This window comes from Erinaceus europaeus, chromosome 16, assembly GCF_950295315.1.
Source record: "Erinaceus europaeus chromosome 16, mEriEur2.1, whole genome shotgun sequence".
Lineage (NCBI taxonomy): Eukaryota > Metazoa > Chordata > Mammalia > Eulipotyphla > Erinaceidae > Erinaceus > Erinaceus europaeus.
The window spans coordinates 8,228,291-8,241,008 of record NC_080177.1 but is presented as its reverse complement, the minus strand read 5'-3'; the positions used below and the strand labels follow the sequence as shown (position 1 = coordinate 8,241,008).

The 12,718-nt window shown below is 42.8% G+C and overlaps 1 protein-coding gene across 5 annotated transcripts in view; it reads right to left on the bottom strand.

Moving 5' to 3' along the window:
• The window catches only part of ICE2 (interactor of little elongation complex ELL subunit 2), a 68,150-nt gene that overhangs the window by 32,577 nt on the left and 22,855 nt on the right, over positions 1-12,718 (bottom strand). For 3 of the 5 annotated variants that reach the window (XM_007533863.3, XM_060174408.1, XM_060174409.1), the window contains 6 exons: positions 10,066-10,203; positions 8,822-8,938; positions 7,405-7,564; positions 6,199-6,380; positions 3,822-3,863; positions 1,196-2,171 (listed from right to left, as the gene is read on the bottom strand). In XM_007533863.3, the coding sequence (XP_007533925.3) occupies positions 1,196-2,171; positions 3,822-3,863; positions 6,199-6,380; positions 7,405-7,564; positions 8,822-8,938; positions 10,066-10,203 (1,615 nt within the window). The other 2 variants (XM_060174407.1, XM_016192854.2) reach the window with 2 other exon arrangements.

Here is a 12,718-nt window from a genome sequence, read left to right as displayed (position 1 = left end):
TTTCTCTCTCTCTCCCCTTCTTTCTTCCTCCCTCCATATCTTGATTTCTCTGCCTCTATCCAAAAATACATAATAAATAAAACTAACGAGTCTTCTTACAAGAAGGAAAAAAAAAAGTCTTAAAATAGTTATTATTTCTAATCTAGGCAGAGCTGAGGTGCAACTCTATTTCAGAAAATGAAAAATATACACAACTGGGGGGTTGGGCGGTAGTGCAGCAGGTTAAGCATACGTGGTGCAAAGCGTAAGGACTGGTATAAGGATCCTGGTTCGAGCCCCCAGCTCCCCACCTGCAGGGGAGTCGCTTCACAGGCGGTGAAAAAAAGGGCCGCAAGTGGGGAGCAGACTTGTAGTGCCAGCACTGAGCCCCACCAATACTACTAATGGCAATAAAAATAAATAAGAATAGGGAGCCAGGTGATGGCGACACCTGGTTAAGCACACACACTACAGTGCAAAAGGACCTGGGTTCAAGTCCCTGGTCCCCACCTGTGCGGGGAAAGCTTCACGAGTGGCATGAGTGGTGAAGTAGAGCTGCAGTGTCTTGCTCCCTATCTCTCTCCACCTCCCCTCAATTTCTGTCTCTATCCAATTTACTAATAAGCAAAGTTTAAAGGGGATTGGGCGGTAGCGCTGCGGGTTAAGCGCACATGGCACAAAACACAACGACTGGCAAAAGGATCCCAGTTCGAGCCCCCGGCTCCCCACCTGCAGGGGGGTGGTCTTATGGTGAGTGAAGCAGGTCTGCAGGTGTCTATCTTTCTCTCCCCCTCTCTGTTTCCTTCCTCTCTCAATTTACCTCTGTCCTATCCAACAACAACAACAACAACAACAATAACGACAGCAAGGGAAACAAAAAAGGGGAAAAAAAAACAGGCTCCAGAAGCAGTGGATTTGTGGTGCAGGTACTGAGCCCCAGCAATAACCCTGGAGGCAAAAAAAAAAAAAAGTACTAAAAAAAAGAAAAAGAAAGGAATAATCATAGGCAGCGCAATCTATTATGCCTTCTGTGCATATTCAGAAAGACTTTTGGAAGCTGAAACACTGACTGGTAGATCACAGAAATACGGGTGACCATGGAAAGGTTATAGAGCTGCTTATAACGAAGAAAAGGAAGGAGAGGGGAGGAAAGAGAAGAAGCACAGAGCAGAAGAGGAAGCCATCAAGAGGAGAGTCTCTGTGAACCTGCACTCACGTCCTTTGGGCTTCTGGAAGGTGGATGCCCATCCTGGCTTGGGCCAGCTACAAGGGTCTGCAGGAGCGGCGCACGGCTCCCCGGCGGGAGGTTGCTTCGCGTTCTCTAAACTCGCTGGGGGCAGCTCAGGCGCTTTCCTGGAAATGGGCTTTAAGAGTTCATCCTGCATCTTTAAGATTTCGCCCACTGGGTCGAACTTCTTATACACGCGTTTGATAGGTTTCTTTAAAACGCAAGGGTCTTCGTTGCAACCTAGGGGGGCAGTCGCCTGGTTTCCTGCCGTGGGAGTCTGTCCCGAGGAAGAGTGTGGGCTGAGGGGCTTAGGGTTGACATGGGCCGCCTGTCTGCTCGTGGTATTCTGACACTCGGCATCAATGATCAGACAGTCTTCGTCTGTGTCACTGCTGCAGTTTCCGCCTTCAGAAGGGTTCGCCGCTTCGGACGCCGAGGCCTTCTCCTTTGAGTGGTCTGTGTTCTCGGCCTCCTTTGGTCTCTCGCCGGTCAGCTCGTTTTCACTGGAGGTTTTGATGACCACGGTGCTTTCTAACTGGGAGGTGTGACAGGCCTTCGAGTCACTGTCCTGCCTCAGGGGTTTCTCAGAGCTCGGTACCCTTTCGCCGCTCGGTCCAGATCCCTGTCTGTCTTTGTTTTGGCACTCTTCGGGGTCACCGTCCGCACCAGTCACCAGCTGTTTCTCCTTCTGCAGCTGTTCCATCAGGATCTGAGATAAGCTCCTGGAGTGGGCAGAGGGATCAGGCGCAGCTGGTGCCGCCGGTGTGGCGGCTGCTCTGGGGGCGGCGCAGGTGTCCGCCGTGTTGGGCCCCGTGGATGCCGACGTGTTGCCGGGACATGGTGACTTCGATGGTTTGGCGCTGGTTACTCCAAAGGTTTCAAGTTCAGTGACGTCGTCATCAAAATCCAGATCCATGCTTTCAAGGGTCTCGATTTTCCGGGTCTCGTTCACTTCGTAATTTATCTTAGGAAAAGATGGGGTGGCAGCTCGTCAGTGAAAACTTCCAGGGCACCTGTACCCTTTATACACATAATTCCTGTTCTTCAAATGCAGAAGCATGGGGCTGTCGGAAAAGTCACGACGTATTTGTCCATGTTTTTCTACGCAAAAAAAAAAAAAAAACAACCATGCGTTGTGACTTTTCCGACAACTCACTCAAAAGTCTAACGGCTTTGGAAGGTTTCTGGCTCGTTTAAGATGATAAATCACCAGCAACTATTATGTTTAACCTCATGCTCCCATGCTGGAATGCTGATGAAGCAGACTTATCAACTTTAGTGTAATAGTACAAGAAAATGGGACACATGGAACTACCACATTTGGGAGGTCAAAACAGGACCGTGAAGAAGAAATGTTTGGGGTGGGGGGTGGCGCACCTGGTTAGTGCACATGTTACAGCGCACAAGGATCTGGGTTTGAGCCCCCAGTCCCCACCTGCAGGAGGAAAGCTTCATGAGCAGCGAAGCAGTGCTGCAGGTGTGTCTCTCTCTCTCCCTCTTTATCACCCCCTCCCCTCTCGATTTCTGGCTGTCTCTATCCAATAAATAAATAAATATAATTTTAAAAGATTTAAAAGGAAGATAAAGAAGAAATGTTGGGCCGGGAGGAAGGCAGAGAATTTTTTTTCACATCCGCTCCACATACTTGTGGACATGTGGACCTAGCAGACCAGGAGGAGAGCCTCTATGCCAGTGAGGAAGTTGCCCAGGAAGCGTCACCAGCTTCTGAAGCACCTCTAACATTAATCAGCCACTTTCCACATCTGGGTAGCAAAGCACTCTCACTATCATGAGGAGACAGGGGCGGTTTTTTTGTTTTGTTTTTGTTTTTCTATCCTGGAACATGGAGACACTGAAGGCTAATTTTTCCACATACTGTTGAGGCAGTGGAGCTACCGACAGTTCTAGTTTCTCTCTAATCTGGTAGGGAAAAGGGGGGAATTTGGTTATGGTTGTGTGACTAGGATTTGAGAGAGAGAGAGAAATAGTATAAGAGCAATGAGGTGGTGGGTAAGACCGACTTGTACACATTCTTTATCCTCTGTGAACCTCACTCCTAAAACAGTGATGGAAGGGTCACTTTCTTGAATGTGTCCTAGAAATTAAATGAGAAATCTTCTGTGGAAAATGTGGATGGAGCTTCTCAGGAAGTGGTTGCTTTGACCAAAACAAAAACAAGACCACTGAATTCAGTCAATAAATAAAATAGAACTAAACTAAATGTTGCATGCGTGAGGCATTCTTACACAGACTATTATGGACAAAACAATGTCATACAAGGAGGTAGAGAAAATGATAGCAGCGTCAATGTTAGACAAAGGGAAATTTAAACATTAACTAGAAAAGGAATCTTGAATTGAAAACAGATGAAACCGATGATGTATAAGTAATGGTCTAGTCTTGAAGTATGGCATGCCAAACGACACCATCAAAATGCAGTCAAGACTGAAAAATGAAGGGCATCTTGACAGGAAAACTACCACATCTGGTCAAGGATGCAGTGTCTATAGGTAAAAAAGTAAATAGCGACATAGAAAGTCTGAGGTAGCACAAAGTAATCAACACAAGGACACACAGGTGATTGAAAACACACAGGGAAATTACAAAGATATACCTTTGCCCTCCCAAGAGTCCAAGAAGCATTTCCAAAGACAGACTACAAATTAATATACAAAGAAAAAAAAAATCAACATCGCGCAAAACAGAAGCTGCCACGGTCTTGCTTTCTGTTTAGAAGGAAATAAGTCCAGAAGTCATTAAGAAAAAGGTAAACAGGTAAGAACAACTGCAAACCTCAGGGGATACAATTTCTGTGATCTAGCAAGTTGAGCTATCTCCCCAGCCTTTAGAAATAATGTTTCAAAATGACAATCATGCTTCTCTGAAAAAAAAAAAAATTTTTTTTTTCTTTTATTTGTTGTTTTGAAGGGTTCAGTTACAACAGCATTCTAAAAACATCTGAAACTCAGTTTGAGGTCTGAAAACAGACTGCAACTTCCAAGAAAACTTGTCTCTGGTCACCTGTACCCTTGGTGGACAGCTTAACTCACTGGCTTGTCTCCATCTAAGTCCCATGATGCACCAACCGTTTCTCATGACTGCTTCTTTGGAATGAGCAAAATGTCATCCTGGGCAAAAGTGAGCCTAAAAGGCTGGCTGGTTTACCTTCTGGATTCCTGTCTCCTCTACTATCGCCTGCTCACTATGTTGTTAGCTTTTTGATGGATTTAGGAAAGGAACTTTCATATTTTCTCCCATGTTTAGTTGTCTGTAGTGAATGGGGAAGGTTCAAATCACCGGACTTGCCATTACTAGAAGTAATTTTTTTTTTCATTCTTATCTAACTTCTGTATGTTTCTTCATAGCACCTGCTGCCTTCTGACATTCACCTTCCACCAAATGTTGGTTTTAGATTAATGTAAAAAATGTAAATGGAGGAGGAGAAAAGGAAGGAGAAAAAAGAAAACTTAATTTGCAAGTCTTGATGACACAGACATCATAAAAAGCAATTGGCAAGGACAGAAAAACAAATAAATAAACAAATGTGAAAGGTGGGGCTGGGTGGTGGTGCACCTGAGCAAGAAGCAGGGTTCAAGTCCCTGCTTCCCCCAGCGGGGAAAAGAAGCTTCACGAGCAGTGAAGCAGGTGTCTCTCTTCCTCTCTATTCTATCCAAAAAAAAAAAAAAAAGGCCACCAGAAAACAGTGGATTCATCATGTAGGCACTGAGACGCGATGATAACTCTGGTCGCAATAGAAATAAATAAGATCTTTATCCTTAAAACAGTAGGAGTTCTTAGATATAAATTAAATCTTGTTTTTCTCTCACTTTATTCAAGTTTCTGTTGATGATCCTTTTTACAGGAAAGAGACCTCTTGGTCATGAGTCTAAACCAGTGCCAGCCCTGACTTCTTTTACTCAGCTCCAGCTTATGGTGGTATGGGGGACTGAACCTGGGACTTTGAAGCCTCAGGCATCAGAGTCTGTTTGCATAACCATTATGCAATCTACCCCTGCCCCCATGCTCATCTTCTTGACTTTAAGGAGCTACATTCTTCTACACAGTTTAAATCCATCTGCTTTCTTGCTATTGCTTCTGCTGCACTCTCCATTAATGCAAGTTCCAAGATAAAAGAGAATTTGACTTTATTTAGTGTTATACTCTCAGTAAGTAGACCGTTATCAACTTAATCAGTATTTCTTGAAGTTTTGCATAAAAAGAACATCTTACCTTCATACTCTTGAGAAAAATATTTTAAAATGCATTAACAATACTTAACGAAAGGCCAAACATTAGTGTTCTAAGTGCTCTACACGTATTAATTCATTTAATCTTAGAGAATCCTGGGGCCAGGTGGTGGCACACCTGGTTGAGCGCACATGTTACAATGTGCAAGGACCCAGGTTTGAGCCGCTGGTCCCCAACTTCAGGGGGAAAGCTCTGCGGGTGGTAAAGCAGTGCTTCAGGTCTCTCTCTCTTCCTCCCAATAGCCAATAAATAAGTAAATTTTAAAAAACGAAAATAAAAAGAGAGTCCTGTGAGCAAGGTAATATAACCATATACATTTTACTGATGAGACAACTAGACACAGAGAGACTGGCCACTTTAGCTACTCAGTCTACCATCGACTGATCACTTTTTCATATCATTTCCTTATCATACTTGTAAATTCCTTGTTATGAAAGAGACTTTAATTACACCACTACTGCAACTGCCACCATCCTTACTTGAGTACATAGTAATAGATGTCATTTTAAATATAGTATCAAAAGTAACCCTTACAGTATTCTTGAGAAGTAGCTTTCATTTATATAAAGAGGAAACTGAGACTGAGGAAAATTGACCAGTTGCCTTAAATCTAGCTCAACGTGGAGCTCAGTTTTAAGTCTGGATCTAACAACTACTAGAGTTGGCAATTTGCAGATAAAATTGGATGCTTCAAGAATACAGACAGACACGTCCCCGTAAGACGGAAGGGGGTGACGACATACCTCCATGTCGGTGATCTGATCTTCAGGCTTGTCCATAAACACTGCAGAGACGGGGACAGAGGTGCTTTTGGACATCATGGATCTTAACGGGACGTCATGGAAGATCTGGCTTTTCTTTCTCGTTGTTATTTTCTTTGGGGGAAGTGGTGAATTAATATAAATCACTTTAACGGGTTTTGAACCTTAAAATATAAACAAAAAGGGGGGGATGATTAATTTCTACTAGTTATACTTAGGGGGGAAAAAAACAACAACAGAAGTAACACAAAAAGATCACTAAATAAAGAGACAGAGGGTAAGGGAATGGCAGCAAACATTCTATATATTTGACAATCTTGAACTTGAAGGTCTCTCAAGTTCCTTAGAGATCTGAGGACAAACATGTCTGACTGTCACGAAAAATGTGTTGTCTAATAAATTTTTAAAAAGCATAGTGTTATATACTATTATTCAATTTCTACAGGGGGGGTCATGCTTTCAGAGTACTAACATTTTTACTAGAGAATAATATACAGTTAACATATAGTTTTTCTTCATAAGAGACAGTGAAGCAGTGCTGGAGGCGTGTCTGTCTCCCTATCTCCTCACCTTCTCCATTTCTGGCTGTGTCTATCCAATAAATAAAGATAATAAATAAACACACACACACACACACACACACACACACACACACACACACACACATATATATATATAACTATATTCCCTTAGAAGCAGTAAGGGAAAAATATCTTGCACAGAGAAATGTATATGCATGTACTAATTTTATTGTCCACAGAGACCATTTCAGACTTGTAATTAATTATTCACTGACTTAAATTATAGATCCCAACAACAGCCAAGTAAGTCTGTCCTGAAACTCACCTACTGGGGGTTGTCTAATGTTGCATTTCTTTCATTTTCGTGAAAGACAGATGAACCTCACCATTTCATGTACTCATAGCTACCCCAAACCATAATAATTTCCCTACTTCCCACCCTCCAATTGAGTACAGACTTGGGAGAGCTAACAGCCCTTTGTGTCAATTCTGTCATAGCCCCATAGATTGGTTAAGTTCTCTTGACTGCAAATTTCAAATCTGCAGTCCCTTCCATCAAAACTTTAAGGTATTTATGTCTGATAAACAACACCTGGGTTTAAACAGCTGCAAGGAGACCTTTCTCACTTCTCTGTTGAGAGCGTTATTTGACAAGCAAATCACAAACCTGCAACGGGTATTACTTGAACGCACACTGGAATTTCCCACTGTTCCTTGTAGTTTGGTCCATGGTTATTTAACAAGGTAAATAGTGATTGACTAGTGAGAGCAATGTGAGGGTGGTATCTTGAAACAAGCTTCTCTGCATTGGGATCGTTACTGATATCCTGAAAAACAACATACAACTTGCTGCTTGATTATACGTCTGAAAAATGTCTTTGATAAAGCAGTAAAAAAAAAAAGTAGAAACTGCTTTGAAGCAATCAGCTTACAGGTACTTTGTAAGGAGCACAGAAAGTAACCTTCTGGGTAGGGGTAGATTGCATAATAGTTATGCAAAGAGACTCTCTCATGCCTGAGCCCCTCAAGTCCCAGGTTCAATCCCCTCCAACCATCATAAGCCAGAGCTTCAGAGCTGAGCAGTGCTCTGGTATAAAACAAAACAAGAAACTTAGATCAACAATGGTAGAGACTATCCTATCCTAGGAAGGGAGGCTGGACAACATACTCTATGCTACACGTGAGGAAGATGGGTCCTGATATTGGGGCAGCTTGGAATGTTCCTACTCATGACCACAGAATGTGAGCTCAGATCTACAGGGATGCAGAGGTCACATAGGCTCCTAAGCTGAATATGGGCCCCAGATCACATCAAATCGATGGGATTTACAGTCAACAATATTTATACACCTTTCCCATATTAGGGAGCTATTCTCTCCCCTGATCCAGCTTTCTGCTCCTTTCTCCAGCCATGACATCATCTCCCCAGTCAATAACTTGGATCCACATACATATCAGATTTCAGGCTCAAGGGAAAAAAAGAAAAGAAAAAAAAAAACTAGTATGGCCACAGACCCTTTGGAATATAACTAAAATATGCCTACTAGCTATCTACAAAACGGAGGACCCCCCAACCCTTCATCTACACTAGTCCAGCCTTTAGGTCCATGATTAGTCAACAATTTGTTTGGCTTTGTATGTTAACTCTCTTTTCAACCACCAGGTGCCAGATGCTAGCATGATGCCAACCAGACTTCCCTGGACAGACAACCCCACCAATGTGTCCTGGAGCTCCACTTCCCCCAGAGCCCTTCCCCACTAGGGAAAGAGAGAGACAGGCTGGGAGTATGGATCCACCTGTCAATGCCCATGTTCAGCGGGGAAGCAGTTACAGAAGCCAGACCTTCTACCTTCTGTATCCCACAATGACCCTGGGTCCATGCTCCCAGAGGGATAAAGAACAGGAAGGTTATCAGAGGAGGGGAGGGGATGGGATACAGAGTTCTGGTGGTGGGAATTGTGTGGAGTTGTACCCCTCTTATCCTATGGTTTGGTTAATGTTTTCTCCTTATAAATAAAAAATTAAATAAAAAAAAAAAACAAGAAAGAGAGAGAGAGGGGAAGAAAGGAAGCTTCCTACTTACGTCATGCAGCGCTGCGGCTATTCGCTCTGCTGTTTCAGTGGGCGATGTGCTGTCTTTTGAGATCTGTAACTTTGCTGGCATTGAGGGGAATACTGTTTTTACAAATTTTACACTGCCCTAAAGAAGAAGAAAAACAACAAAATGACTGTTTTACACACAAAAAATTTGGATGCTTCTCTCTTTCAGAAAAGTATTTGGGGCGGGGGTCGGGAGGTGGCACACAGGGTTAAGCCAACATAGTACGAAGCACAAGGACCTGCACAAGGATCTTGGTTCGAGCCCTTGGCTCCCCACCTGCAGGGGAGTCGCTTCACGGGTGGTGAAGCAGGTCTGCAGGTGTCTGTCTTTCTCTCTCCCTCTGTCTTCCCCTCCTCTCTCCATTTCTCTCTGTCCTATTCAACAACAAACAACATCAACAATGGCAATAATAATAACCACAATGAGGCTACAACAAGGGCAACAAAAAGGGGGAAAAATGGCCTGCAGGAGCAGTGGATTCATGGTGCAGGCACCAAGTCCAGCAATGACCCTGGAGGAAAAAAAAAAAAGTTTTTTTCATTTTATTAAAGGTAAATATCAGAGTTTCCTGAAGACTTTCAAGTTTTTGTTTGACAAATACCATGTATGATTTTTTTTTTTAAAAAAGATCTATTTATAGTATCAATGAGCGAGTGAGAAAGCGTACTAGAGTACCACCCTAGTGGAAAGCTGACACACAATGCTGGCAGCTGAACAGTAGGCCCCATGCTTGCAAGTTCCCTGCTCTAGCTACTGCGCCACCTCCTGGATTTTGCCACCAGACAGGATGTGTGAGGAAAGATCTAAGATAAAAATGACATGGGATTTTTCCCTGTCACTTTATCAACTCTAAAGCTCTCATTTCATGAGGTACGGATCACACAGCAGGGCACGGTAACAACTCTGAAGTAGCCTCTCTCTACACACACTTGCTTCCAGTATGGTTGGAAATAAAATCCCTTAAATGACAAAGGGCTTTCTGCTTGTATTCAGGGACATTGAAAAAGATGGGAAAAGAAACAATAAATCAACACATCAAGTTGGCACTTGTACAAACACGAAGCTCTGCTGCTTCTGAACTAAACATATGGACTAGGACTGCATACTTTACAAGTCATACCACATTATTCCTTAAATCTAATTTGAACACAGAATAACATCTATGTGAAATGTACAGGATACATTAGACAAAAATAAATGGTACCTGTCTATCCAGGAAACCTTACCAATGCAAGTAGGGTCTTTTCTAACTTTAACCCCATCTCTATCCTGAATGGGAAGAATCCCATTAAACTGGTGACTTCATGGAGAGTATAGAATTCTGGGTACTTTTTCACTTGATCAACACAAGCTTTTAAAATTTGCTAGGAAATAAAAGCAGAGAAATTCATTTCAGTGACATCTTTCTAATAAGGTGACAAAAATAACTTAGGTACATGTGACTCGATGGTTATTTATTCCAAATACCAGCCTCATTTCTTTATTCAAACTGCTAATGATTCACGGATGTCATACAGCCTTTATTTAATTGCTTTGTTGTTGTAGCAATTCTATTTAACCCAATTTCTTAAAATATTGATATTTCACAATACTAAAATTAGCAATTGTATTAAAATGTTAAATTATACAGTGAAGACACATTTTATGCTATTTAAGAAACTGTCAAAGAAAGAATGTCACATAATTTTCAACATATTTTACTGCAATAAAAGTAACCTGAATGATTAGCAATAAATAAGCTTGATACCCTAGACTCTTAAATACAATGAATTAATGATGTACTTATCTTACAGACCACTGTTATCAGCAATATTAGAAAAAAAATAAATGAGAAGTGTTATAATTGTTTCAAATTATAGTGAGGGTTTTATTGTTGTTATTTTCTTCTTTCTGATTGCTTCCAAAATATTAATCTTACAAGGAAATGTTACTTAGAAGAAAATAAAATTCACAGCTCTACCCAAGCAGAACATATTGTGATAACATGAAAATAACTCAGAGAAACAGTGCAGTTTTGGGTAGGGGTGGGGGGGTTAATCAAAACACATAAACACCACCTTCTAAGATACACATTCGCGACCTTTCAGCTAACCTTTTAGATGACATAATTCTCAGTAACAAGTATATACTTTGGGACAAAATGGGAAATAAAGCTATCATATGTATTTAGAAATTAAAAAAAAAAATTAACAGATATTCCTTGTGGCATAACGGCAGATACCCAGAAGGCCAGGCACACCAATCAAAATTACATTAGATCCTGGACAAATCACAAGTTAATACTCTTTATTTGCTGCTGAGCACCAATGATGAGGAGAAACAGGAGTAATGAGCAGTGAAAATCACCTATGAGAAGCAGGTGGCTTGAGGACGATGTCTCAGTGAGTCCTACAAGAGGCAGGGAGCTGAAGACCCCTGTTCTTAGATCCCGAAAAGGAGAGGTTTGATGAGATATTCCTGAACCCATAGTCACAGCAGCACTGTTCATAATGGCCAAGAGGCAGAAGCAACCCGCATGCAATGGGTGAATAGATAAGCACTCAATGTGGAAGACATTATGCTACGATAAAGGAGAAAATCACACAAGGACAGACAAGACATATACGGTTTCACTTACACAGAAAGTAGGATGGCTCCGATCATGAAGTAGAGGAGGAGAGGACGAGCAATTCTTAGTTAGTGGACCTCATTTTGGCTTGGGAAGATTAAACTTTAATGAGTTCTGGGGATGGGCCGTGGGAATGGTCTCAAGGTGAAGCAAATCCATTTAAAACCACTAAACCATTAAAATGGAAGAGGTCTGGCAGAGTATAATGGTTACACAAAAAGACTTTCCATGCCAAGGCCCAAAGTCCTAGGTTCAATCCCTGACACCACCATAAGCGGTACTCTGCCCTAGGGCCCACATATATTCCTATTTGGCACAGGAGCCTGCATAACCTCCAAGTCCCCGTGAGTCTGCGCTCACCACGGGAACAGCTGGGGACATTCCAGGCTGCACTCATTTCAGGACAGTCTTCCTTGAGTGGCAGTGTAGGATGACTTAGCCTCCTTTGGAACACACCTTAAATGGACTTCCTATCTTCGCCTATTCTCACCTGCTCTATTTCTACTTTCTGGTTCCTATTATTAAACATTTTGTCCTGCCTTGTAACTTACTGCCTTTCAGACACCATCAGTTCCACCCCGGTTCCATGGCTGCCAGTTCTTAGCAACATCGCCCTGCCAGATATTCGTCGGGATGCAGCATCATCTCAGTTCATTTCCCACGCTCGACCGGACCTGCCAATATACACGGATATCTTCGCCCACCCTGTCCAACGCTTGACATCTCATCACCCAATCTGGTCCCCTATGCCTACACTGAACTTCTCTGTTCCAGACTCTTGGAAACAGAACTGGCAGTCAGCTGAGGTAAAGAACAAACACCTCATCACAGACCCCTGCAAGCGTCAGCGGCTTTGACCTAGCACGTTATGATGGGGCCCTCCTCAATCGCTATGGAACAGGCCAAGGCCGGTGCGCCACTATGTTCCATCGCTGGGGAGCCAGAGACGACCCGAACTGCCCCTGCGGCTCCAGACAGATTATGACCCACATAGTCAACGACTGCCACCTCTCCAGATTCAAAGGAGGTCTCGAAACTTGACATCAGGCTCAACCTGACGCTGTTGACTGGCTGCGGAAGAAGGGCAAACGCTAGAAGAAGAAGAAGACACCAAGCTGCAGGTGTACTATGATTCTATCTTGAACTTCCTCAACAATATGTCCTAGAACCTCACCTCTCCAGAGCACTAGGGAAATATAAATCAGCTTGCCAATGCCCATGTCCCATTGGAGAAGCAATTACAGAAATCGGAACTCCCACCATCTGCACCC